Source organism: Didymella exigua, assembly GCF_010094145.1.
Source record: "Didymella exigua CBS 183.55 unplaced genomic scaffold M421scaffold_31, whole genome shotgun sequence".
Taxonomy (NCBI): Eukaryota; Fungi; Ascomycota; class Dothideomycetes; order Pleosporales; family Didymellaceae; genus Didymella; species Didymella exigua.
The window spans coordinates 269,071-289,585 of record NW_022984805.1 but is presented as its reverse complement, the minus strand read 5'-3'; the positions used below and the strand labels follow the sequence as shown (position 1 = coordinate 289,585).

General features: G+C 57.3%; 9 protein-coding genes and 1 non-coding gene across 10 annotated transcripts; 4 read left to right on the top strand and 6 right to left on the bottom strand.

The window, feature by feature from the left end:
- Positions 1–1,192: 1,192 nt before the first annotated feature.
- Positions 1,193–1,461, bottom strand: M421DRAFT_424063 (uncharacterized protein). The gene is made up of 2 exons (XM_033593643.1): positions 1,301–1,461; positions 1,193–1,251 (listed from the first exon to the last, which is right to left on the bottom strand). Exons 1-2 carry the CDS (start codon positions 1,445–1,447, stop codon positions 1,207–1,209), a joined length of 192 nt encoding a protein of 63 aa, XP_033445513.1. The 5' UTR covers positions 1,448–1,461; the 3' UTR covers positions 1,193–1,206.
- Positions 1,462–1,510: 49 nt separating this feature from the next.
- M421DRAFT_t109 lies at positions 1,511–1,591 on the bottom strand. The gene has a single exon. It is a non-coding gene; the product is annotated as a tRNA-Ser (tRNA).
- Positions 1,520–3,745, bottom strand: M421DRAFT_424062 (glycoside hydrolase family 47 protein). The gene has a single exon (XM_033593642.1). The coding sequence runs from the start codon at positions 3,497–3,499 to the stop codon at positions 1,775–1,777; it is 1,725 nt and encodes a 574-aa protein (XP_033445512.1). The 5' UTR covers positions 3,500–3,745; the 3' UTR covers positions 1,520–1,774.
- A 67-nt stretch (positions 3,746–3,812) lies between these two features.
- Positions 3,813–5,201, top strand: M421DRAFT_424061 (uncharacterized protein). The gene is made up of 2 exons (XM_033593641.1): positions 3,813–3,982; positions 4,032–5,201. Exon 2 carries the CDS (start codon positions 4,299–4,301, stop codon positions 4,785–4,787), a length of 489 nt encoding a protein of 162 aa, XP_033445511.1. The 5' UTR covers positions 3,813–3,982; positions 4,032–4,298; the 3' UTR covers positions 4,788–5,201.
- Positions 4,962–7,019, bottom strand: M421DRAFT_424060 (cystathionine beta-l). The gene is made up of 3 exons (XM_033593640.1): positions 6,522–7,019; positions 5,405–6,451; positions 4,962–5,344 (listed from the first exon to the last, which is right to left on the bottom strand). Exons 1-3 carry the CDS (start codon positions 6,699–6,701, stop codon positions 5,237–5,239), a joined length of 1,335 nt encoding a protein of 444 aa, XP_033445510.1. The 5' UTR covers positions 6,702–7,019; the 3' UTR covers positions 4,962–5,236.
- A 293-nt stretch (positions 7,020–7,312) lies between these two features.
- M421DRAFT_424059 (uncharacterized protein) lies at positions 7,313–10,239 on the bottom strand. The gene is made up of 3 exons (XM_033593639.1): positions 9,943–10,239; positions 9,825–9,890; positions 7,313–9,612 (listed from the first exon to the last, which is right to left on the bottom strand). Exons 1-3 carry the CDS (start codon positions 9,960–9,962, stop codon positions 7,572–7,574), a joined length of 2,127 nt encoding a protein of 708 aa, XP_033445509.1. The 5' UTR covers positions 9,963–10,239; the 3' UTR covers positions 7,313–7,571.
- Positions 10,240–10,556: 317 nt separating this feature from the next.
- On the top strand, positions 10,557–12,790 carry M421DRAFT_400405 (heat shock 70 kDa protein, mitochondrial precursor; the record flags this gene model as incomplete). The annotated part of the gene is made up of 3 exons (XM_033590199.1): positions 10,557–10,583; positions 10,643–10,829; positions 10,893–12,790. 3 exons carry the CDS (start codon positions 10,557–10,559, stop codon positions 12,689–12,691), a joined length of 2,013 nt encoding a protein of 670 aa, XP_033445508.1. The 3' UTR covers positions 12,692–12,790.
- A 246-nt stretch (positions 12,791–13,036) lies between these two features.
- Positions 13,037–14,762, top strand: M421DRAFT_263187 (Dehydroquinate synthase-like protein). Its single transcript, XM_033588705.1, has 2 exons — positions 13,037–13,129; positions 13,251–14,762. Exon 2 carries the CDS (start codon positions 13,434–13,436, stop codon positions 14,568–14,570), a length of 1,137 nt encoding a protein of 378 aa, XP_033445507.1. The 5' UTR covers positions 13,037–13,129; positions 13,251–13,433; the 3' UTR covers positions 14,571–14,762.
- A 192-nt stretch (positions 14,763–14,954) lies between these two features.
- M421DRAFT_70600 (uncharacterized protein) lies at positions 14,955–16,082 on the bottom strand (the record flags this gene model as incomplete). The annotated part of the gene is made up of 1 exon (XM_033596721.1): positions 14,955–16,082. One exon carries the CDS (start codon positions 16,080–16,082, stop codon positions 14,955–14,957), a length of 1,128 nt encoding a protein of 375 aa, XP_033445506.1.
- Positions 16,083–17,502: 1,420 nt separating this feature from the next.
- M421DRAFT_8131 (MFS general substrate transporter) lies at positions 17,503–19,580 on the top strand (the record flags this gene model as incomplete). The annotated part of the gene is made up of 8 exons (XM_033597521.1): positions 17,503–17,509; positions 17,565–17,869; positions 17,917–17,975; positions 18,021–18,111; positions 18,161–18,402; positions 18,453–18,810; positions 18,861–19,184; positions 19,305–19,580. The coding sequence occupies 8 exons, from the start codon at positions 17,503–17,505 to the stop codon at positions 19,578–19,580; spliced, it is 1,662 nt and encodes a 553-aa protein (XP_033445505.1).
- Between the last annotated feature and the right edge of the window lie 935 nt (positions 19,581–20,515).

Here is a 20,515-nt window from a genome sequence, read left to right as displayed (position 1 = left end):
TGGTGAGCATGTACCTGCGCTTTACACCAAATGTGATTTTATGCTCATAGTCTTCTTTATGTCCTCTTACTGCTAAGTCTATGGCTTCTGGGGTGTGACTGCACGAAAACGTAAGACTTGATTGGTACTAAAGGTGACGTATTTCTAGAAGTTTCCTTTGTGCGGGTGGACACGGGGATTGGCTATTTAGGAAGTTTAAGCTGCTCACCTTACCTACGCGACTTCATGCTGAGGTCCTGACGTGTGAATACAAGAACATGTCTACTCGCTGCCTGAGATGAATCCGCACCTGCGTCTTGTGCCTTCGACCTGACTTTCTCACTAGCACTTCTCTACGACAGGACGATCAGATGGCTGATTATGAAATTCCAGCTGGTGTCTTCTGCATCGACAGTCCCAAGATTCACATTCACAAAATCCCCGCTGTAGAAGATACCGTAAGAGAGGCCATGATATGGATCGGTCAACGAGTTGAGACGGGTGGATCAATGAATTGTCAGTTGCGTCCAGACTCTGATGAGGAGATGGGCACTTTGTCCGCCTCAGAGGAGTCGAGAAGATGCATTCTTTGTTGCTTGTGTTGAAGAGCAAGACTGATTTCTCGCCCACTTATTACAAGAACGTAAGCTCCTGCTTGTTTCAATACGTTGAGGTGCAACAGAGCGAAAGATATCACCTACGTAAGTCCCTGCTCTAAGTCATCCCTCCTTTCACGTTGCACATGGATAGACAATCACGAACGGAAGCCACTGTACGCAATGTTCAAATCAGGAAGCCTCGAAACAGGAGCCTGTCATCGGACAGACGGTATTTCGTACTGTGGGCAGGCCTAATGCGGTGTAATGAGCAAAACGAAGAATACTGGACTCGACTTCCGCTGGGGTTTCAATTTGGTGGAGATTTAACGCCCGCTATTACAGTGCTATGCAAGTGGGTATCTATGTAAGACGAGCACACTGAATAGTGTAAGAGATATGAATAACAATGCCCAACTTCTGCGCTCTTAACATCAGAGAAATTCATACCCAAAGCACACTGCTTCTTAAGTTCACTAAGATATGATCCTAGGAAAAGGATGGTGTGTTTCGGATAACGAGCATCCATGCGGCATGCTTGCATATAACGATAAATGGTCGATGAAATCCTGGGACGAATGTAATCTTCGCAGGTACGGGCCGAGGAGAAGAGAAGAACAAACCTGTGTCCCTATGCAGATGAGGCGAGAACAGTGGTATAAGTTCTCGGTACAAGGTAAGTTTGATTGTCTAGTTCTAGAATCAACTAACAAAACGAAAAACAGGTTGTCAGTATTGCAATGGAAAAAACGACAACACCATTCAATCAGCCCTGTCGTAGGGGATTGAGAAAGCTGGCACTTAGTGGGGCTTAGGTGGACCAGAAATCTTAGCAAGGTTCCAGCCCGTCTCGGGCCCACCGACCAGGCCATGTCAACCACCACAACACCACGACCCCAACGACCAGCTCAGGACGCTCAATCTGCCAAAAAATTCGACGTTGGCAGGATTCGAACCTACGCTCCCGAAGGAACAAGATTTCTAGTCTTGCGCGATAACCACTCCGCCACAACGCCGATGGTTGGTGTTGTTGAACAACTACGATAAAATCGTCGGCGATAATAGCATATATATAGTCAGGAAAATGGTTTTGCAACCACGCCGGCAGAGGACTTGCATCTGCGTTGCGCCCGGACTCTGCATCGGACCACTCCACACCAGCAAGCGTCTTCATATTCGTAGTCGCATTCAGGTCGACCTCATCTGATCATCCTAAATACATGCCCCTCTGTGCTGAAAACCCAATCGTCCAGACTCACAGTCCCGACGTCCGTGAATGTCAACCACAGGTACTTGAGCGTCTCGGCTGCCCAGAAGCTTTCCTGCATATCGATCCAACGTCCCTCGCCGGTTCCAGGCCACTCGGAAGGCTGCACCCTGTAGACGTCTGCCAGCTGTGCGTACCCGTAGGGCGCTTTGCAGTGCGTCTCCATGGCGGAGAAAGTCTCCCAGGCCCAGTCGCGGAATCGCTGCTCGCCGGTGATGCGCCACGCGTAGAACAGCGACTCGACGTACTCCGGTCGGCCCTTGTACTCTGGGTCTGTGCTCCAGAAACCGCTTTCTGACCACTCTTTCTTCGCGCGAGCTGTCTCGGGCGCGTGGAACGGCGCCTCGTAGCTGAGCTTCGGTGTCCACGCCCAGTTCTCAGGCCCGATCTTGGATGGCGTCGATGTGTATGTGTGATGACATCCTTCAAGCAGAGCAAGCGCGAACGTTCTGAGGTATGGCTGATCGTAGAACTTGGAGCCAAGTAGGATCGTCCCAGGGGCAAAGCACGCAAGGTGCCCTTGCTCATTGTGATAGGTCTCGCCGTCCTGCTTCCCTATGAAAAGGTGCTGCATGGCATGTTCAGGCGCAGAGGCGGAACGAGTACTGAGGTGCTTGCGCAACGAGTACGCGGATTCCAGGAAACGGGTTTTGTAGGTATTGACGTGAGGATCGGACGGCGGTGCAAGAAGCGTCACCTTCAAGAGGTACTCGTAATATGAATCATGACCACCGTCCCAGTATCTGTCGCGACCTACTGGCGCGCCGGTGCTGATATCAATGGGTGCATCCACTATGCCTTTCCAAGGCGTTTTCCACTTGGACCAGACCAAAGGTGCCCACGCCAGCGTGGAGTTTCTTGCATAGACAGGGTCGCCAGTCAGCCTCGTAAGTACGCGATTCTCGAGGATAGAGGAACCGGCCCGCGCAGGGCCGATGGCAGGGTGCGCATACTGAGGCTTGTCTGGGTGCTCGAAGTGTACAGCCGGCGGATCTGCAACGCCTTGTGAAGTCTTGAAGTTCACACGCGGCCACGGCATGCCTGTCGGCGTGTCGTAGGCAGGGCCCAATTTTTCAGCCAGAGTCACAGCGTGCTCAAGTAGGAGATCGCGCGCTTCGCCATCAAGGATGTCCTCCGGTATCATGCCAACATCGTACAGCTCTACAATCGACAGCAGTCCCCCAAGATAGCGAATCGTAGTCTCGAAGGGATCTACCAGATCCTCCGTATGCGTAAAGTCGATGCCCACAATGTGCTCCAAGGAATGCGCCAGCTCGTCCCACAACTCCATGAGCGCCAGTGTGCTCGCAGAGTCTACGATGAATGCTCCCCAACCATTCCTAGTGGTCAAGTTGCCTCCCGAGACAGGCAGGATATCATCTGCGCCCCATGCATTCTCTCTGTACTTCCAGTATGTGTACTTCATTGCACTGCGCACCTTCCCCGCTCTTGTCTCCTGCGCTTTCCCTGTGCCGTTCCATGCCGTGTGCTGTATTTGCGCGCCAAACGTGGACGTATCGCGGGTCCGTACTGTTGGGTTCGAGAACTCCTTGATCAACAGATAGAAGGTGATGACCAGGATCGCGGCCAGAAGCTTGAATGACGACTCAGGGTTCTTCTCGAATTTCGACTTGCCCCAGCGGCGAAAGCCGGGCATAGTGGAAGGTGTAGATTGCCAACGTATGTATACTGGCTTCAGGTTATAGGTACGTCTTGCGACCGCATCTGTCCCCTGTTGCGGAGCTTCGGAGGTGCTGCGGAGTTCGTAATGGGATTCGGTATGCAGGCTATCGCGACATTCTCAGGCAGTGAGCGACGGAGTAGGAATAGGCGGACCGTGTTCGCTGGAGAAGTCTCGAAAATCCTGCGCGATTTGTTGTCGAGCATTATGCGTGCTTGATCGAGGCGGAAGGTGGGAAGCTGTCAAGCTTGGCAGACGCGACTTCCTTTTTCCCATTTTCCCCCGTGACGTTCTTTCCGCAACTTTATAGGTAGTCGACGTCACACATCACATCTCCAGTCCGACTCACTGCCTCACGAACAAATCCTCCACCTAGAATTCGCGCCACCCGCACCAACTGAATCGCAGCAACTGATCTGGATTCTTGAGGATTCACCCCCTCAACATGGGCGTCTGGCAGTACTTTGCCCGAATCTGCTTGAACGAGCCAGCACTGACAAGCGCATAGATGGTATAGAGGTCTTACGCCTAGGACCAGGATGTTCATGGGCGTGGGCATAATGGCGTACGCAGGCTTTGGCCTCGTCATATCCAACGAGATTGAGAAGCGCTTCGACATGACCCCGGACGAACAAGACTACGAAGAGGTCCGCCAATTGGTCCCCAAAATCACTACCGTCGAGAAAGGTCAGCGATGATTCAGCATTGGTTAGGGAATCTTCACTATACGCAATTGTGAGATCCAAGCAGAATCGCTATTGGTTTAAATATATACATGATGAAAGTCCACATGCATGGTGGTGGTGGTGGTGGTGGTGGAGGAAGAGAGGAGGAGGAAGAGAGGAGGAGGAAGAGAGGAGGAGGAAGAGAGGAGGAGGAAGAGAGGAGGAGGAAGAGAGGAGGAGGAGGAGGAGGAGGAGGAGAGCAAGGGCGGCGCTCAGGCGTAGTAGAGCCACGCCGACAGCAAGCCCAGGCGATGCAGGAAGATAAGGAAGGCGAAGGTACAGCCCAAGAACGCGAAGACGGTGCCGACCAGAGCGAAGTACTAGCCCGAGTCCAGCTTCTTATCGATGCGCACAAGGACCTCCTTGGCCTCCTCGGCGAGCACCGCGGCGTGCTCTTCCGGCCGCGTCGGCTTGTAGCCACCATAGCGGGGTGCGACATCGCCGAAGAGGTCGAGGAGGTTGGCGAGGAGTTTGTACTGCAAAGGCTGCTAGACCCAGAATCAGGAATGTCTTCATCTCTGGAGCTATGGCGAGTTTGAGGCTGGATTGAGTTCGCCTGTAGTATCGTAGACGGAGAACGTGCACGCTTGAACGATCATGTCCGAAATGTCTTCACATGCACCAGAGACTAAACTCAACAATGGCGAAGACGGTGCTCGCTGGAAGTAGAGGGAGTGCCCGGGGTGCAAATGCAGAACTCGAAGCTTCATGAAGGTGGGAATGAACAGTTTCATTGAATTGACTGGATATAGCTCCTAAACTCGCGCTTGCTACATGTACGCGATCCAACGAGACAACTGCAAAGCTAAATGAAATACCACGTTAACACTGCCCCCGGTTGCATGGGGGGGAGTGACAGAGGCGGCTTGGGGTGTGCACGTTAACCTGCGAGGAGGCGGTGGTGGACTTCATCGGCTGCCGCCTCGGAACTCGGCTGCCGCCTCCTCGACAGGACAGAGGTGACTTTTGTAAGAAAAGCGAAAGATGGCTAGTCCTCGGTGGCGGGCGCGATGGCGGGCAGATCCTCAGCCGCAGAAGACAGGGTCAGGGCGCTGAAGCCTTCGGGCGTGATGTTGACGGCGCCGGCTTGGACGAGCTACGCAGCATTAGCAACAGCTTCATTGCCGTTGTGGGGACAAGCAAGGGGGGAACTTACAGCACGACTGAGGTCGTCGATGAGATCGTCAGCGTCCTCGATGCCGACGCACAGCCTGATGATGTCCTCGGGCATGTTGCGCTCGCGCCGCGTCTTCTCGTCGATGCTCGCGTGGCTCATGCGGCACGGCATGCTGATCAGGCTGTTGACGCAGCCGAACGAGACGGAGATGCCCCACAGCTTCGCGCTCTCGACGATGCGCTCCGACACACCAACGTCGCCCGTCTCGAACGAGAGCACGGCGCCCGCGCCCCGCGCCATGCTCCAGTGCAGCTCGTACTGCGGGTGGCTCTTCAGGCCGGGGTACCGGACTTTGAATCCGTGCGATTCCAGGAACGTCGCGATGCGCATCGTGTTGGCCTGCTGCTTCTCCATGCGCACGCCCAGCGTCTTGACGCCTCGCAGCAGCAGCCACGAGTCAAAGGGCGAAAGGCCGCAGCCCGACGCGTTGATGGTGAAGTACAGGCGATCGCTCAGAGCGCTGTCGTTGATGGCGATGACGCCAGCCATCAGGTCGTGGTGGCCGGAGAGATACTTTGTGCCGGACTCGTAGACGATGTCGGCGCCGAGATCGAGCGGGTTCATGAGCATGGGCGACATCATGGTGTTGTCGACGCAGACAACGGCCGCCGGATTGGCGTCGTGGGCGGCGCGCGAGATGGTGGGGATGTCACAGATCTTGATGAGCGGGTTTGTGGGCGTTTCAAGCAGGACGAGGGCCGTCTTGCTGCTCAGGACTTTGCCGACGGCGGCGGGGTTGGTCGTGTCGACGTGGTGCACAATGATGCCGCCGTGGGTCGAGAGGTACTTGAGCAGGCGGTTCGAGCCGCCGTAGAGGTCGTCGCCGGTCACGACTTCGTCGCCCGGGCGCAGCAGGCGCGTGACGACGTCCAGGGCGCCCATGCCGGAGCCGACGACGAGGACGCGGTTGGCGTTCATGATCTTGGCCAGGTGGCGCTCGAGGTGCGTTCGTGTCGGGTTGCCGGAGCGGGTGTAGTCATATTCGCCGCCGCTGCCGTTGGCGTTGGTCTGCTTGAAGGTGGCCGACTGGAGACAGTTAGTCCAGGTCTTTACGATGCCACGGCCGTTGCAATTGCCGGTGTTGGCAGTGGCCTACCTGGTAGATTGGCACAGAGCTGGCGTTGTACTGGTCGGTGCTCTCCGTGTAGACGAGCTCTGTAGCGAGGGCATACTTCCTGCCTGCACTGCGGGGGGTGCTTGGTGCCGGCGACGGCGGCAGGTTGTGGCCGTCAATGTCGAGCACGGGGCCTTTGCTCTTGGACGGTTCGCCAGCCATTGTTGAAGTGGTTGTGCGTCCGATGGACGGGACGTCTGGGATGGACGTGTGGCGGCTCTGTAGTCTAGCTACCAAGGCCGTTATCGGTGATGACGCGGTGCAATTCGCCGCTCACAATGCAGAGGCAGAGGTCCAGATGAATGGAAGTGAGGAGTTGAGCGTCAGGGAAATCAAGTGTACATCAAGAAGCAGCAAACCTCCAAGTCATTCTGCAGCAGGGCCTGCAAGGCACCTTAGCGCAGGCGGGCTTGAGACGTGGGGAGTCACCGCCGCAATTGCGCCATCGTCGCGGACGCTGGTTCGTCGCGGCAGTTCTCGTCCGCTCAGCTGCGATCCGAGTCCGACCACCGGCGTGTGAGCTTTGCCCCAGATTCGCCCGAGCCACATTCTAGAAACGAGCGAGCCTTCACTGGGTGTGGGTTTGAAACGTTTGTCAACGGCGAGCCTTCACTGGGTGTGGGTTTGAAACGTTTGTCAACGGCGAGCCTTCACTGGGTGTGGGTTTGAAACGCTTGCCAACGGCGAGCCTTCACTGAGTGTGGGTTTGAAACGCTTGCCAACGGCGAGCCCTTCACTGGGTGTGGGTTTGAAACGCTTGCCAGCGGCGGGCCTTCACTGTGTGTGAATGGAAACAAGTCAATGTTCTTGCTGCGATCATATCATTTGCCAACGACTACCCATATCCTGGAGTATGCACACGCCTCCCTTTTGTACAGCGACGGAAAATACACAAAAGAATGTCCCAGAACCACCTTGTACGCCGATGCTCGCTGACCCAGATGCCGTCCAAACACGCCCAAGTAATAACAACAAAAAGACCATTTAGAGTGAGGAAGCTGCTGCACATGCCGTGACAGACGACAGCACCCCTCAACGAAGAGTGATTGCGGGGAACCCCTTGCGGGCGTGCACGTTCATCTTGAACTCGAAGATGCCCTCTTCGGTTCCACAATACAGCGTCCGCCCATCCTGGCTTATCGCGAGCCCTGCCGTGCGCAGGCCGTAACTTGGATTGTGTGTGCTACGGATCACCCTCCGAAGCCCTACGCTGAATTCGTACGCCTCGGTCGACAGCTGGCTGGCGCGTTCGGTGCGGAGCCGTTCGCGCACCTGCGTGAGCTGGCGGAGACGACGCAATTCACTGCGCAGTTCGGGTGCGGTTGGCTGGCTGCTACTGGCTGCAGGATTCGACGTGCTCGCACGTGCCGCGCTGCTGGCCTGGCTGGCAAGCGCCGCCTGGATCGTTCGCCAGGCGTTGTCCGTCGACGATATGATCTCGCTGCGTGTATGCGCACTGATGGTGTTTGGTGATCTCGTCGTGACAGCGTCTGTGATGTTGGTTTGCGCGTGGGCTGGCGCATTGACGGTGCCTTCGTTGATCGACACGACGATCGAGGCTTGGCGTCGAGGTGCCGTGCGTTCTCCGAGGTAGCGATTCGTTGACCGGAGACTTTCTGAGAGCAGGTCGTCTAGTGGGTCAGAAGGCACGTCTCGGGCGGCGGCAGCCCGGTCTCTGAGCACAACGTCAGCTCGCGAGCCAAGTCTAGTACGCTCGTGCCCATCGTACCGTGCAGCTTCCACATGGCTCGCCGTTGTGTAGTTGATGCTTCGGGGCCGGATCCCCCCCGGCTGCCGTGCTTCCAACGTGTGGCGTGACGTTCGCAGCGTCTCTAGAATCCGCCGTTCTTCAGACGAGAGCCCGTGTGGGTCGTCGTCAGACTCGACCACGCCGAGACGTCGCAGCGCCCTCTGTCGCTCCGAGTCTGCCTCAAAGTACTCGTTGGCTGTGTCGACGGCTGCCTGTATTCCTTCGGCGTCCAGGGTGCGACGATATCTGCGAATGAAGTCGGCTTCCCGGCGTACGTCTGACATGTCCGGAGGCAGGCTCAAGTCGAAGTCGGCGACCTCGATCCGTTCCAAGCCGTCCGCTTTGGGATCCAGAGTCAGAATCTGCTTCACCTTGAGTGCACAGCGCAGGTCGGCGACACACACTCGGCCCTGGTCCTCGCTCCAGATCAAAAAGTCCGACGGCGCTGGAGAGAAGAGCATTGTGCGTACGGCGCCGGGCCCCGCGTTCGCGTCGGGCCTTGTCGAACTGATCACGCCGAGGATGGCGTCTTCGCCGTCCTCGACGACTTTGAGGTGATCCATGTCGAAGACGGTTATGTAGCCGCACTCGGAGCCAACAGCACAGAGACGGCCAGAGGGCGACCATGCGGTTGTGAAGTATCCTTGGGCACAGGGCGACAATGGAATGTACAGGGCCACTTCTTCAAACAGCTTCCACTCGGACGGCACGGAGCGCAGACGGTCGCTCGGTTCCTTCCAGCTGCTTGGTCTGTCTGGGGCAGGCAGATGCCTCTCGAAAAAGAAGCCCGTCTGCTGGTCGCCCACGGCTACAAGAAAGGATCCATCGGGCGATATGGTGGCGTGGTTCATGGCGATGGGCAGGTCGATGCAGCAGAGCTCGAGGTTGTGCAGCAGGGAATAGAGGCGCACCGACCTGTCGTTGTTGGTGAGGACGGCGACGACATCGTCGCGACCGTCGCCGGCGGTGGCGGGGAGGGTGTGTATCGAGATGGAGTTGACAATGTCCTCGCCAATCTTCTCGAGCTGTATGCGGCGCGCCGTGGCGAGCAGGGGCGGGCGGGAGAGGCGGGTCTCAAACTCGGCGCCCGAGTCGTCGACGGGAGGGAAGCCGGCGACCTTGATGGCGGCAAAGTTGCCGTGGTCCGCGCCGCCGACGCACACGAAGCCGCAGCCAGCAGCCGTGCAGCGGGCCTCGAAGGGCAGGGTGGCGACGTGGGCCTGCGTCTGGGTGGCGGCGTTGAGGCAGAAGATGTCGCAGCCGCTCGCATAGTAGACGACGTCGGGCTCCGGGGAGCTGATGAAGTGCCGCAGCTGGTAGTGTCTGCGGCGGTTAGCCGGGCGGGATGGATGCTGGGGATGCTGCGAATGCTGGGGATGCTGCGAGTGCTGCGAGTGCTGCGAGTGCTGCAAATGCTGCGAATGCTGCGAGTGCTGCAAGTGCTGCAAATGCTGCAAATGCTACAAATGCTGCAAATGCTGCGACTGCTGCGACTGCTGCGAATGCTACGAATGCTACGAATGCGGGGGCCTCACGCGATGGGGATCTTGGTGGGATAGAACGACTTGGAGGGCAGCACAAAGGCGTCGGTGTCTCGACTCCTGCGGCCGTTAGCGCACGCCGTGCAGTGCAGAGATGGGCGGCGACGCGTACAAGAAGTCGTCGACGGCCATGGTGTGCCGTCAGGTGGGCAGCGGCATGTCGCTGCAGCCGTGGGCGCAGGCAGCGGTGGTGAGAGTGCAAGCGATGCGGGTGCGGGTGCAGCATCTGCCCACACGCGCGACCGCGAGCTGCAACACTGCAACGCTGCAACGCCGCAACGCCATGCGCCGGGCGGCCGCTCCATCGCAGCTCGCCCAGACAGGCCACCGTCAACGAACAGCGGCAGTAGTGGCCGCCTCCGGCTGCGGGTCGCTGTGCAAATGTTGCAGTACTGCGCAGGCCATCGCCTCACTCCGACTGTCGTGACTGCAATCACTAATCACTGGACATGCCCGATCCATTGCGCGCGTCGTCCATGGCCCCCCGGCTGCTGCGAGAGCACTGACCGCCCGAGACGGCCGCCCGGAGCCACTCGCAAGTCGTGACGGAACCTTCGAGCATCCTGGCCTTGGCGCGTACGCCTTTGCCCCGGGGGACTTTTTTTCTGTCCAAGCTCTTCGTCGCCATCATATAATCCATCACCCATCCCCCATTGCGCCTCTTCCGCATTCCTTCACCTGTTGCTTCCATCTCCCTCAGCAAGCAGCGCCTCACACACTCACACAATGCTGTCCTCAAGAATATCAAGGACCGTAAGTAGACACGTACCCGCGCCGGCGCCCGTCTGATCTCTCGCTGACCCCGTCGCCAGTTCGCGCCGCGCGTGGCCCAGGCTGCCCGTCGCACGCCCATCAGCGCGCGCCCCTTCAGCTCCACATTCGCCCGCCGCGAGGAGGAGAAGGTCAAGGGCTCCGTCATCGGTATCGATTTGGGCACAACCAACTCGGCCGTCGCCGTCATGGAGGGCAAGGTCCCTCGCATCATCGAAAACTCTGAGGGCACGTGATGCATCCATCCACTGATTGCCGCACCGCGAACCCATTGGCTAACTCCATCTGCAGGTGGCCGCACAACGCCTTCTGTCGTTGGTTTCACAAAGGAGGGCGAGCGCCTCGTCGGCATCGCCGCCAAGCGCCAGGCCGTTGTCAACCCTGAGAACACGCTCTTCGCCACCAAGCGTCTCATTGGTCGCAAGTTCACCGACAGCGAGGTCCAAAAGGACATCCAGCAGGTCCCCTACAAGATTGTCCAGCACACCAACGGTGATGCCTGGCTCGAGGCCCAGGGCCAAAAGTACTCGCCTTCTCAGGTCGGTGGCTTCGTCCTTGGCAAGATGAAGGAGACGGCCGAGTCGTACATGGGCAAGAACGTCAAGAACGCCGTCGTCACTGTCCCCGCCTACTTCAACGACTCGCAGCGTCAGGCCACCAAGGACGCCGGTATGATTGCCGGTCTCAACGTGCTCCGTGTGGTCAACGAGCCCACTGCCGCCGCCCTCGCCTACGGCCTGGACAAGGCCACGGACAATGTCGTCGCTGTCTACGATCTCGGCGGTGGTACATTTGACATCTCCATTCTCGAGATCCAGAACGGTGTGTTTGAGGTCAAGTCCACCAACGGCGACACTCACCTGGGTGGCGAAGACTTTGACATCACCCTCGTCCGCCACCTTGTCCAGCAGTTCAAGAAGGAGCAGAACATCGACCTCAACAGCGACCGCATGGCTATCCAGCGTATCCGCGAGGCCGCCGAGAAGGCCAAGATTGAGCTGTCGTCGTCGTCGCAGACGGACATCAACCTGCCCTTCATCACCGCTGACGCGTCGGGCCCCAAGCACATCAACCAGAAGCTCACCCGTGCTCAGCTCGAGAAGATGATGGACCCCCTCATCTCCAAGACCATTGACCCCGTCCGCAAGGCTCTCAAGGACGCCAACCTGACTGCCAAGGAAATCTCCGAGGTGATCCTTGTCGGTGGCATGACGCGTATGCCCAAGGTCACCGAGTCGGTCAAGAGCATCTTTGGCCGCGACCCCGCCAAGTCTGTCAACCCTGACGAGGCTGTCGCCATTGGTGCTGCCATTCAGGGTGCCGTCCTTGCTGGCGAGGTCACTGACCTTCTCCTCCTCGACGTCACTCCCCTGTCTCTTGGCATCGAGACGCTCGGCGGTGTCTTTACCCGCCTGATCAACCGCAACACCACCATCCCCACGAAGAAGTCGCAGGTCTTTTCCACTGCCGCCGACTTCCAGTCGGCTGTCGAGATCAAGGTCTACCAGGGTGAGCGTGAGCTCGTTCGTGACAACAAGCTGCTGGGCAACTTCCAGCTTGTCGGCATTCCCCCTGCCCACCGCGGTGTTCCCCAGGTCGAGGTCACGTTTGACATTGACGCCGACTCGATTGTCCACGTTCACGCCAAGGACAAGTCGACCAACAAGGACCAGTCCATCACCATCGCCTCGGGCTCTGGTCTGTCCGACTCTGAGATTGAGTCGATGGTCCAGGACTCTGAGCGCTACGCCGAGCAGGACAAGGAGCGCAAGAATGCCATTGAGGCTGCCAACCGCGCCGACTCTGTCGTCAACGACACTGAAAAGGCCCTCAAGGAGTTTGAGGACCGTCTCGACAAGACCGAGGCGGAGAAGATCAAGGAGAAGATTACCGCCATGCGCGAGTTTATTGCCCAGTCTCAGTCTGGCGAGGGCACCGCCACTGCCGCCGAGATCAAGGAGAAGACGGACGAGCTCCAGAATGCTTCCCTGAGCCTCTTTGACCAGATGCACAAGGCCCGCAACGAGAGCCAGAACCAGGGCGAGCAGCAGAAGCCCGAGGGTGAGGGTGAGGGCGACAAGAAGCAGTAAATGCTCTAGTCGCTAGCTCCTCGTTTTGTCTTTTTTACATTCATGCGGCAAAAGCAGGCGTCTTGCATCCGGTCACGGTCGGTCGGGTTGGGTCTCTCTAGACTTGTACATTTCCCTCACGTGTTTGAACATCTTGTACCTATACCTCTCCTCGGTTTCTCTTCTCTCAGCGTTTGTTTTACTACCTTGTACTACCCTTTATTCGACACTTGGGTCATGTCTTGATAACGAGATCCATATCATGGGTGGGAAAAGCCACTGTGGACGCTGTAATAGCAGAGATGATTGTACAACATAGCACGGAGTCGCGAGATTATCTCCGCTCTTGGCAATCCAGTTTGAACTACGTTGCGACTTGTGATTGTGTGATTGCATGATGCGGTGAGCTCGATGACCTGTGGCTCCCCTCCCCAGACGAAGCCTCGGCAGCATGGATGGGTAAGTCGATCATACGTCACAGGATGGCTTTGATCTTCCGCGTCCCCTCGTAAGCACCGAGGATTGCACATCAGTCCAGCCGCCATCAACCAACTGTAACTGACGTTGGTGAACCTGTCAGTGCCGCGCCAGGTTCGAGCCGTAGCAATCGCACAATTTCCCGCCCGCGGGTTCGGCAACTCCAGGATCCCCTCGGCCAGTACGAGCTGCTCTCTACACATACTACAACACACGGCGCCTTCCCAACAGCTTCCAGCCGCGTCAAACTCGCTGCGCACCGACAACGTCCAATTTCAACCCCAAAATGACAGAAGCAACCAACAATCCGCTTTCCGGCCTCTGGCAGCCAACTCAACTCCAACGCCTGCACTACGGCAGCGGCTCGGTCTCCAAACACCTGCTGGACTGCCTTCCGAGCGAAACAAGCAAAGCATTCATCATCACCGGCAACTCGCTGGCCACCAAGACACCGCTCGTCAAGGACGTAGAGCGGCTCCTGGGCTCCAAGCACGCCGGCACGTTCAGCAAGATCGGCGAGCACGCGCCCGTCGCCCAACTCGACGAAGCAACCCAGATCGTCACAAACGACAGCGCCGTCGACACCGTTATTAGTATTGGCGGCGGCTCGCCCATCGACAGCGCAAAGGCAATCTGCTACCGTCTGCACGACAAGACCGGGAGCTGGCTGCACCACATCGCCATCCCGACCACGCTGAGCGCAGCAGAGTGCTCCATGATGGCCGGCTACACGGGCTCCGACGGCGTGAAAACCAGCGTCCGCGCGCCGCAACTCGTGCCGCGCGTCGTGCTGTACGACGCCAGCTTCGCGCTGCACACGCCCGCGCGCCTCTGGACCAGCACGGGTCTGCGCGCCATGGACCACGCACTCGAGCTTCTCTACCACCCGAGCGCGACCGAGATGCCCGCGCGCTGGCTGTGTCTGCAGAGCGCGGCGACGCTGTTCGCGGACCTGCCGCGGTACCACGCCGACCCCAGCGACGAAGCGAACATCACCAGACTCCAGCTCGCCGCCTTTGCCTCCCTCGCCTTCCTGGGGACTAACATCACAGCTGGCCTCGGCTTGTCGCATGCCCTCGGATACGCCCTGGGCTCCCCGTATAGCATCCCGCACGGCATCACGTCGTGTCTGACGCTTGGGCATGTGGTTAAGCTCAAAGCGCAGGACGCCGGTGCCGCGCAGCAGATCGCGCGGCTGCTGCCGTTCATCGGCGAGACGGCGTCGGGGGACGCGCGGACGGACGCTGACAAGGTCGGGGACAGGGTGCTGCGGCTTGTGCGGGAGCTAGGGCTGGACGTCGATCTGCGGGATTACAAGGTCGAGCGCAGTGAGGTCCCGGTTATTGCTAAGAGAGCTACGGGGGTGGAGAGCGGGGATGCGTATCAGGCTGTGGAGAAGCTGGTTCAGGGCTTGTTCGCGTGATGCGGTGCGAGTGCGAGGCTACACAACGCGCCTATACTGTCCTCTCACGTCTTGGAAGTCAGTGTGCTTCTTCACCGTATGGTGAGCCGATGTGTCGTGGCGTGTCGTCTCGTGTTCTGTTCTGTTCGCTCGGGCTGCGTACTGGCTTGTAAATAGTAACGCAGTGCTGCTCGTCGACATCAATTCACTCCGCAGCGCCGCGCCATGTCTACAACACGCATAGCGAGCACCCAGTGGAAGACCTCCGTCTCGGAAGAATCTACACATCGCTCAATCCGTCGCCTTTCCAACCCAGGAATGCCGTCAAGCCGGGGTATCGCATCGTTACCATCGTAGACTCGCCCACACCAAGGGGAAAGGAAAGAAAAGAAAAGCTCAAACAATTCAATCGCAATACGGGCGCTGCTCCATCGCCAGCATCTTCTTCTCCGCGGTCGGCGTCGGCGGCAGAGATGGCAGCAGTGTGAGCGCGCTGCCCGCGCCGTTGCTCCACCTGTGCTTCTCAAGGTGCGCTCGGGATGGCTTGCAGAGCGTGTGCGCCACGGCTTCAAAGTCGTCAAAGTCGAGTTTGGACAACTGCGACTGCGATTCGCAGGGAGCTCGCGCGCCCTTCTCGCCGTATCCGTTTTTGTTTCTGTTTCCGCGCTCCTGCGACTGCCGCCAGACCGCTGTGACTGCGGCCCGGTACCGGGCTGGCTCTGCGCGGGCATGGTCAACGTGGCCGGATGCTTCGAAGAGGACTTCTGCCACGCAGGCGCCTTGCTGCATCGACTCGGCGGCGTGTTCTTCCACGTCTTGCCACGCGATCAGGGCGTCTTTCTTCGAGAACAGGTAGCACGGGGGCACTTGGAGGTCGAACAGGGTAGGGTCGAGTAGTTGTGCTCGCGACCTTGACACGACGTTGTTCTTGCGCCCCTGAAAGACGCGGTGCACCGCCCATACGGATCCGAGCAGCACGGCTGCGACGCCGAGCGCGAGGTGTTTGAGGACGGGAACAGGGGGCAAGGGCTTTGCGAGGGCGGCGCAGAGGCGCGGAAATCGCCGGTGCCCTGGTGTGCTGTCGAGATACAGAGCTGAGATGGGCAGGCGCGAGCCAGTGGTGCACTGGTATGCTGTTGCGAGCTCGCAGGCCTTGTTGCTTCCGCCTTCTGAGAAGACGTGCATCAGGATGCCGCTGGTGTTGGCGCATGGGATGTGTTGGAGGTTGGAGATGTATTTGACGGCGGGCTGGGGGCGATGCTGTTTTCGCTTGGAGCTTCGGAAGAGGAGGTCCGCTAGAGATGTGGTGACGACCATGATGTGTGAGGAAGGAAACATGTTGGCGTATTCTGTGGTGTATTTGGAAATGGGGCGGCCGTGAGCACCGGCCCATGTCATGAGCAAGACGAGAGATGGTGCCGCCGAAATACCCACAGTAGGCGTGGAAGGTGTCGAAGGAATGCGGTCCCAGATTGTTGGCGCGATGAGTTCGAACCCCGGGATGGCATCGTGTGCCACCTTGGTGCTGACCATCGTGAGAATGTTTGAGAAGCCGGGCAGAATACTGGAAAGCAGTGCAGTAAGGAAGTAACGCAGGGAGTAGGTGTGCTGATGTTGTACCTCATACCTCTGGGTCGCTGAGACATGTGCTTATGTAGATTCATGTTTATTCTCACGTCACCCCTGTCAACTCACCACTTCTAGACACTGCCACGGCCCGCTGATTTTGGACCCGATAAGCTGGGTCCTGGCCCTATGTGCAATCTTGCGGCAGCGCCGACAATGAACGCGAAGTCTCGATCATGCTGAGGCTCCCCACGTTGCTGTCTTGGTCGCTCGATGGCACCCGCGTCTCTCCTGATGTTTTGCTAACTGCATGTATCGATTCGCAATTGTACCCACACATCCCCCCAATTCGCTAGTGGCCGTCGCTTCTGGGGCTGGTCATCCTGATCGAGAGTAGAAACAAGCCTTTGGCTACTGCCAGAGAGCCGCATCTTCCACGGAGCATCCTCAGGACGGGGACTACGACTTGCGAATGGAGCATAGCGTGCGGCTACCAATCCTACGCGATGGCGCGAAAGCGTGATTCTTGGTGGTCGGGTCGATTGCAGGAGCCGGCGATCAAATAGGCTTGCGCGCAGGCATTCCAATCGTTTGTTTGCCTGGAATCGCTGTCTGCGCGTGGATATAGTACAGCTGAGCGGTAGACGCGTAGAGTGGTGGAATCATTTTGAGAGCTGAGGAGACGCGCGTTTTGGTGAACACCGGAGACCGAAAAGCGGGCGACTGACATCTTAAGGCTGAGCTGACAGCTGCGGAAGTTTGTACTTCGTACCGGCTCGAGGTCTAGTCGTTTAACACGTCAGCTGTCAAAGCTGTCCATTTGCACGCTGGGGACTTGTGCATGTTGATGACCAAGTGGGCGTCGGCTTTCAGAATCACGATAGGCGCCAATGGTCACGATGTGCACACGGTCTTCATCGGACGATCCGCATCCAGCTCACTCTGTGTAAGCCACAGGCACGAACGGTGGATCTCCGTGGTCTGTCCAAGGCGAGGTGGAGCTGCGTTTGATAGTGTCAGTTGCTATGTGAACAGTACATACGAGGTACGGCGATTCCGTGAGAAAGTCAACGTACCTGATTTGGTGCCACACTAGCTGCTACATGATCAAGGGCATGGTCGAACAGGATTTTGTGTATCAGTGCAAGCTGCTTATGACTTTCAACAGGCTGTGAATTCTCAGTGACTGTCCCGTCCTGTCTTGCTACAGCCCTTTGGCACTTACCACCTTCATGTCGTCAGCGCCCATCGAGTATTCTTTCCAGCCCTCCAGGTTGCAGCAGTCGGTTGGGCCTCAGAGAATGTCTCCTGGGAACGGTCGTACTTGAGCGATACAGAGAAGTCGCACTCGGGACGAACGGATTTCCCGCCCTGCTTGGTCGACTATATGAGAGGTATGCATGTCTTACTCCAATGGCGTTTTGCCTTGTGACTGATTGGTTTTTACAGTCAAGAATGCTTCACTCTCCTCTGTAGAGAGACCCGCGACCCCTTCCGCGAAGGAGGCCCTGGCTGCTCACCCTGTCCTGCCATCGACTTCACCCGCAACAACGCGAACTCCTCGCAATAAACGTCCAGTATCGTCCTATCTGTCGTTTGGTTCGAGTATGGACTTCGATGTCGAGGCTAAGGCTGAGGCTGCGGCGCCTGCCGAGTGGAAGCCTACCAAGAACGAGTTGCTGGTTGTGGTCAGCCTGAGCTTCACCTCGCTTATGGTCGCTCTGGACGCGACTGTCCTTGTTGCTGTGCTGCCGGTATGCTTTCTAGATGACGATGGGTGCTCACAACTGACGGCAAATAGGAAATCGCTCACTCGCTCAACGGAACTTCAGCAGAAGCATTTTGGGCGGGCACAGCTTAGTGAGTACCTCCCGGTAATTCAAGCTCTTCTGACCAATCAATTAGTCTTTTGATCTCTGCGATCTTGCAGCCTGTCATTGCCTCGATATCCTCCAACTTTGGTCGCCAGCAGATGCTGCTGCTCTCCCTGGTCTTTGTAAGAGCCCAGATATTGCGATTGCTCCTCGATGCACTAACAGACCTAGTTCACCTTCGGAACCATTCTTTGTTCTGTTGCTCACAACTTCACTGTACTGCTCACCGGTCGCTCCGTACAAGGCATTGGCAGTGGTGGCATCATCATCGTCACCCAGGTGATCTTCTGCGACATCGTTCCCTTGAGACAGCGACCGAAGTACTTTGCTATGGTCCTCGGTGCCTGGTCTATCGGAAGCATTGTTGGTTCAGTCTTTGGTGGTTCACTGATCGAGAAGGTATCATGGCGCTGGTGAGTAACAGCTTACGCACACACCGAAGCTTGCTGACATGCTTTGTCAGGTGCTTCCATATCAACTACCCATTTTGTGGTATCGGATTCGTCGTGGCGGCCTGCTTCGTCCGCATGAATGCCACGGCTGAGCTCACGTTCGCGCAAAAGCTGAAGCAGACTGATTGGATTGGTGCCTTACTCTTCATTGGCAGCTTCACCAGCTTCCTCGTTAGTCTCTCCTTTGGCGGCGTGCAGCACCCCTGGACATCCGCTGCTACGCTCGCGCCTTTGATTGCAGGTGTCGCGGATATTATCTCCTTTCTCTGTTGGCAGTTGTACAGAAAGCCCCACAGCTTGCTGCCAATGTCGATATTCTACGACTGGTCAGCTATCGCCGCATTCTACAACGCCATGATCAACGGTCTCGTCATAGGCGCTGCCCGTTCTTTCCAGGAACTCCTGCTGACACGTCGTAGCTCTTCACAGCTCTCTATTACATTCCCTTTTTCTTCATGTCTGTTCGTGCTCAATCACCGACTAAAGCAGGCATCGACCTGTCCCCTGCTGTGTGTTTCCTCGTTCCTGGCTCTATCGTCGTGGCCGCTTTGACTGGGAGGCTTGGACGGTTTCGATGGGCCATCTGGCTCGGTTGGGCTATCACAACAACTGCCTGCGGTCTCTTCATCATCATCGACCTCCAGACCAGACTCGTCGTTATCGCTGTGGCTCTTGCCCTCCTTGGCATTGGTTCCGGCATGGTGTTGACCAGCATCAATGTTGGCATCCAGGCCATATCCAAGGTTGAAGACTATGCTATGGCCGCAAGAATGTATGGTTTTTTTTCGTAGTCTTGGCATGCCCATTGGCGTCGCAGTAAGTCAGCCCATTCAAGCTCTCTGTCATAATCCTAATCTCGTCAGCTGTCCGGTACCGTCTTCCAGAACGCAATGTCAAGCAGATTGACTGCGCTCGGTCTTCCCACACCAATTGCCCATGACTTCGAACAGGATGTGTTCGTTCTCCGAATCATGGCAGATGTTGCGCAGAAGACGGCGGTGCTCGAGTCCCATATGCATGGATTCCATGCTGTATTCATCTTCATCACAGCAGTCTCAGGGAGCGCGTTGGCCGCCAGCTTCGTCTTCCGCAAGTTTAGCATGGACAAGGTCCTGCTGACAGCATATTCGGTCAAATGAGCTGCACATGCGCGGCCACACCTTCGATTTCTTCCCTTCTCTTCGCAGATCGTCTCCTTTCTCTTCGGCAACTACCCCACAGTGATAGATACCCCATTTGATAGATACCTTGTTTTCATCTTCAACGTACAAATAATCCAAGCTTGATCGCTTTCGAGGGTGATGTGTCGTGCTGCGGCTTCGTCGGTGTCAGGTCCTGGTCGCCAGAGGGGCAAGCTGGAGACCCTCGACGCGCTAGTGCAAGGTCAACGATTGCACTTCTCTCACCACGTCGCCATAGAACACGTCGCCTTTCTCTCGTCCTCTCCTGGACTCACGATAGCGATTGCTTCGTCCCGGAAATTTGCGACTCCGTTGTCTCGCCTGTCACGTCACCTCCTAACCTCGCCGCATTGCCCAGCATCTTTTCCCCAGTCAGGCCGTGTGCGCGAACGCAAGAATGCACCCGGGCACGTCGTGGATCCCAGTCGGCCTGCTCTTTACAAGGAAGAGACGAGAAGCAGAACTCAACGACGCGAAACGCGCTAGCTTATTGCTCGGTATCCTAGCAATTTCGATTCATGTGCGAAAACCATTATCTTATCCTCCTTCCTCTCTCGGGACAAACCTCCTTACACACCGTCTCATGTTGATCCGTGGCGCATCTAAGTGGGCGATTGGCAATATGATCAGTGCTCAGTTTTGCCGTGCAACCTTGCGAATATCGTGCTAGATCTCCCGGTCGTGCTGTCCAATCGAAGTTGCGCCAGTCAGCGAGCCACAGTGATAAGTCGCCTCGTGTCAACGACAAGCTCGCTTCGATACCTCACTTTTGGCACCTTATCTACATATCGACCACGAGGAGGACACTCCGATACGCCTCGCGGCAAAGACTACGCTTGTGGATAGCTCCACAGGTCACGTACTTTGTGGTCCTCCGAAATCGGTGCAGTGAC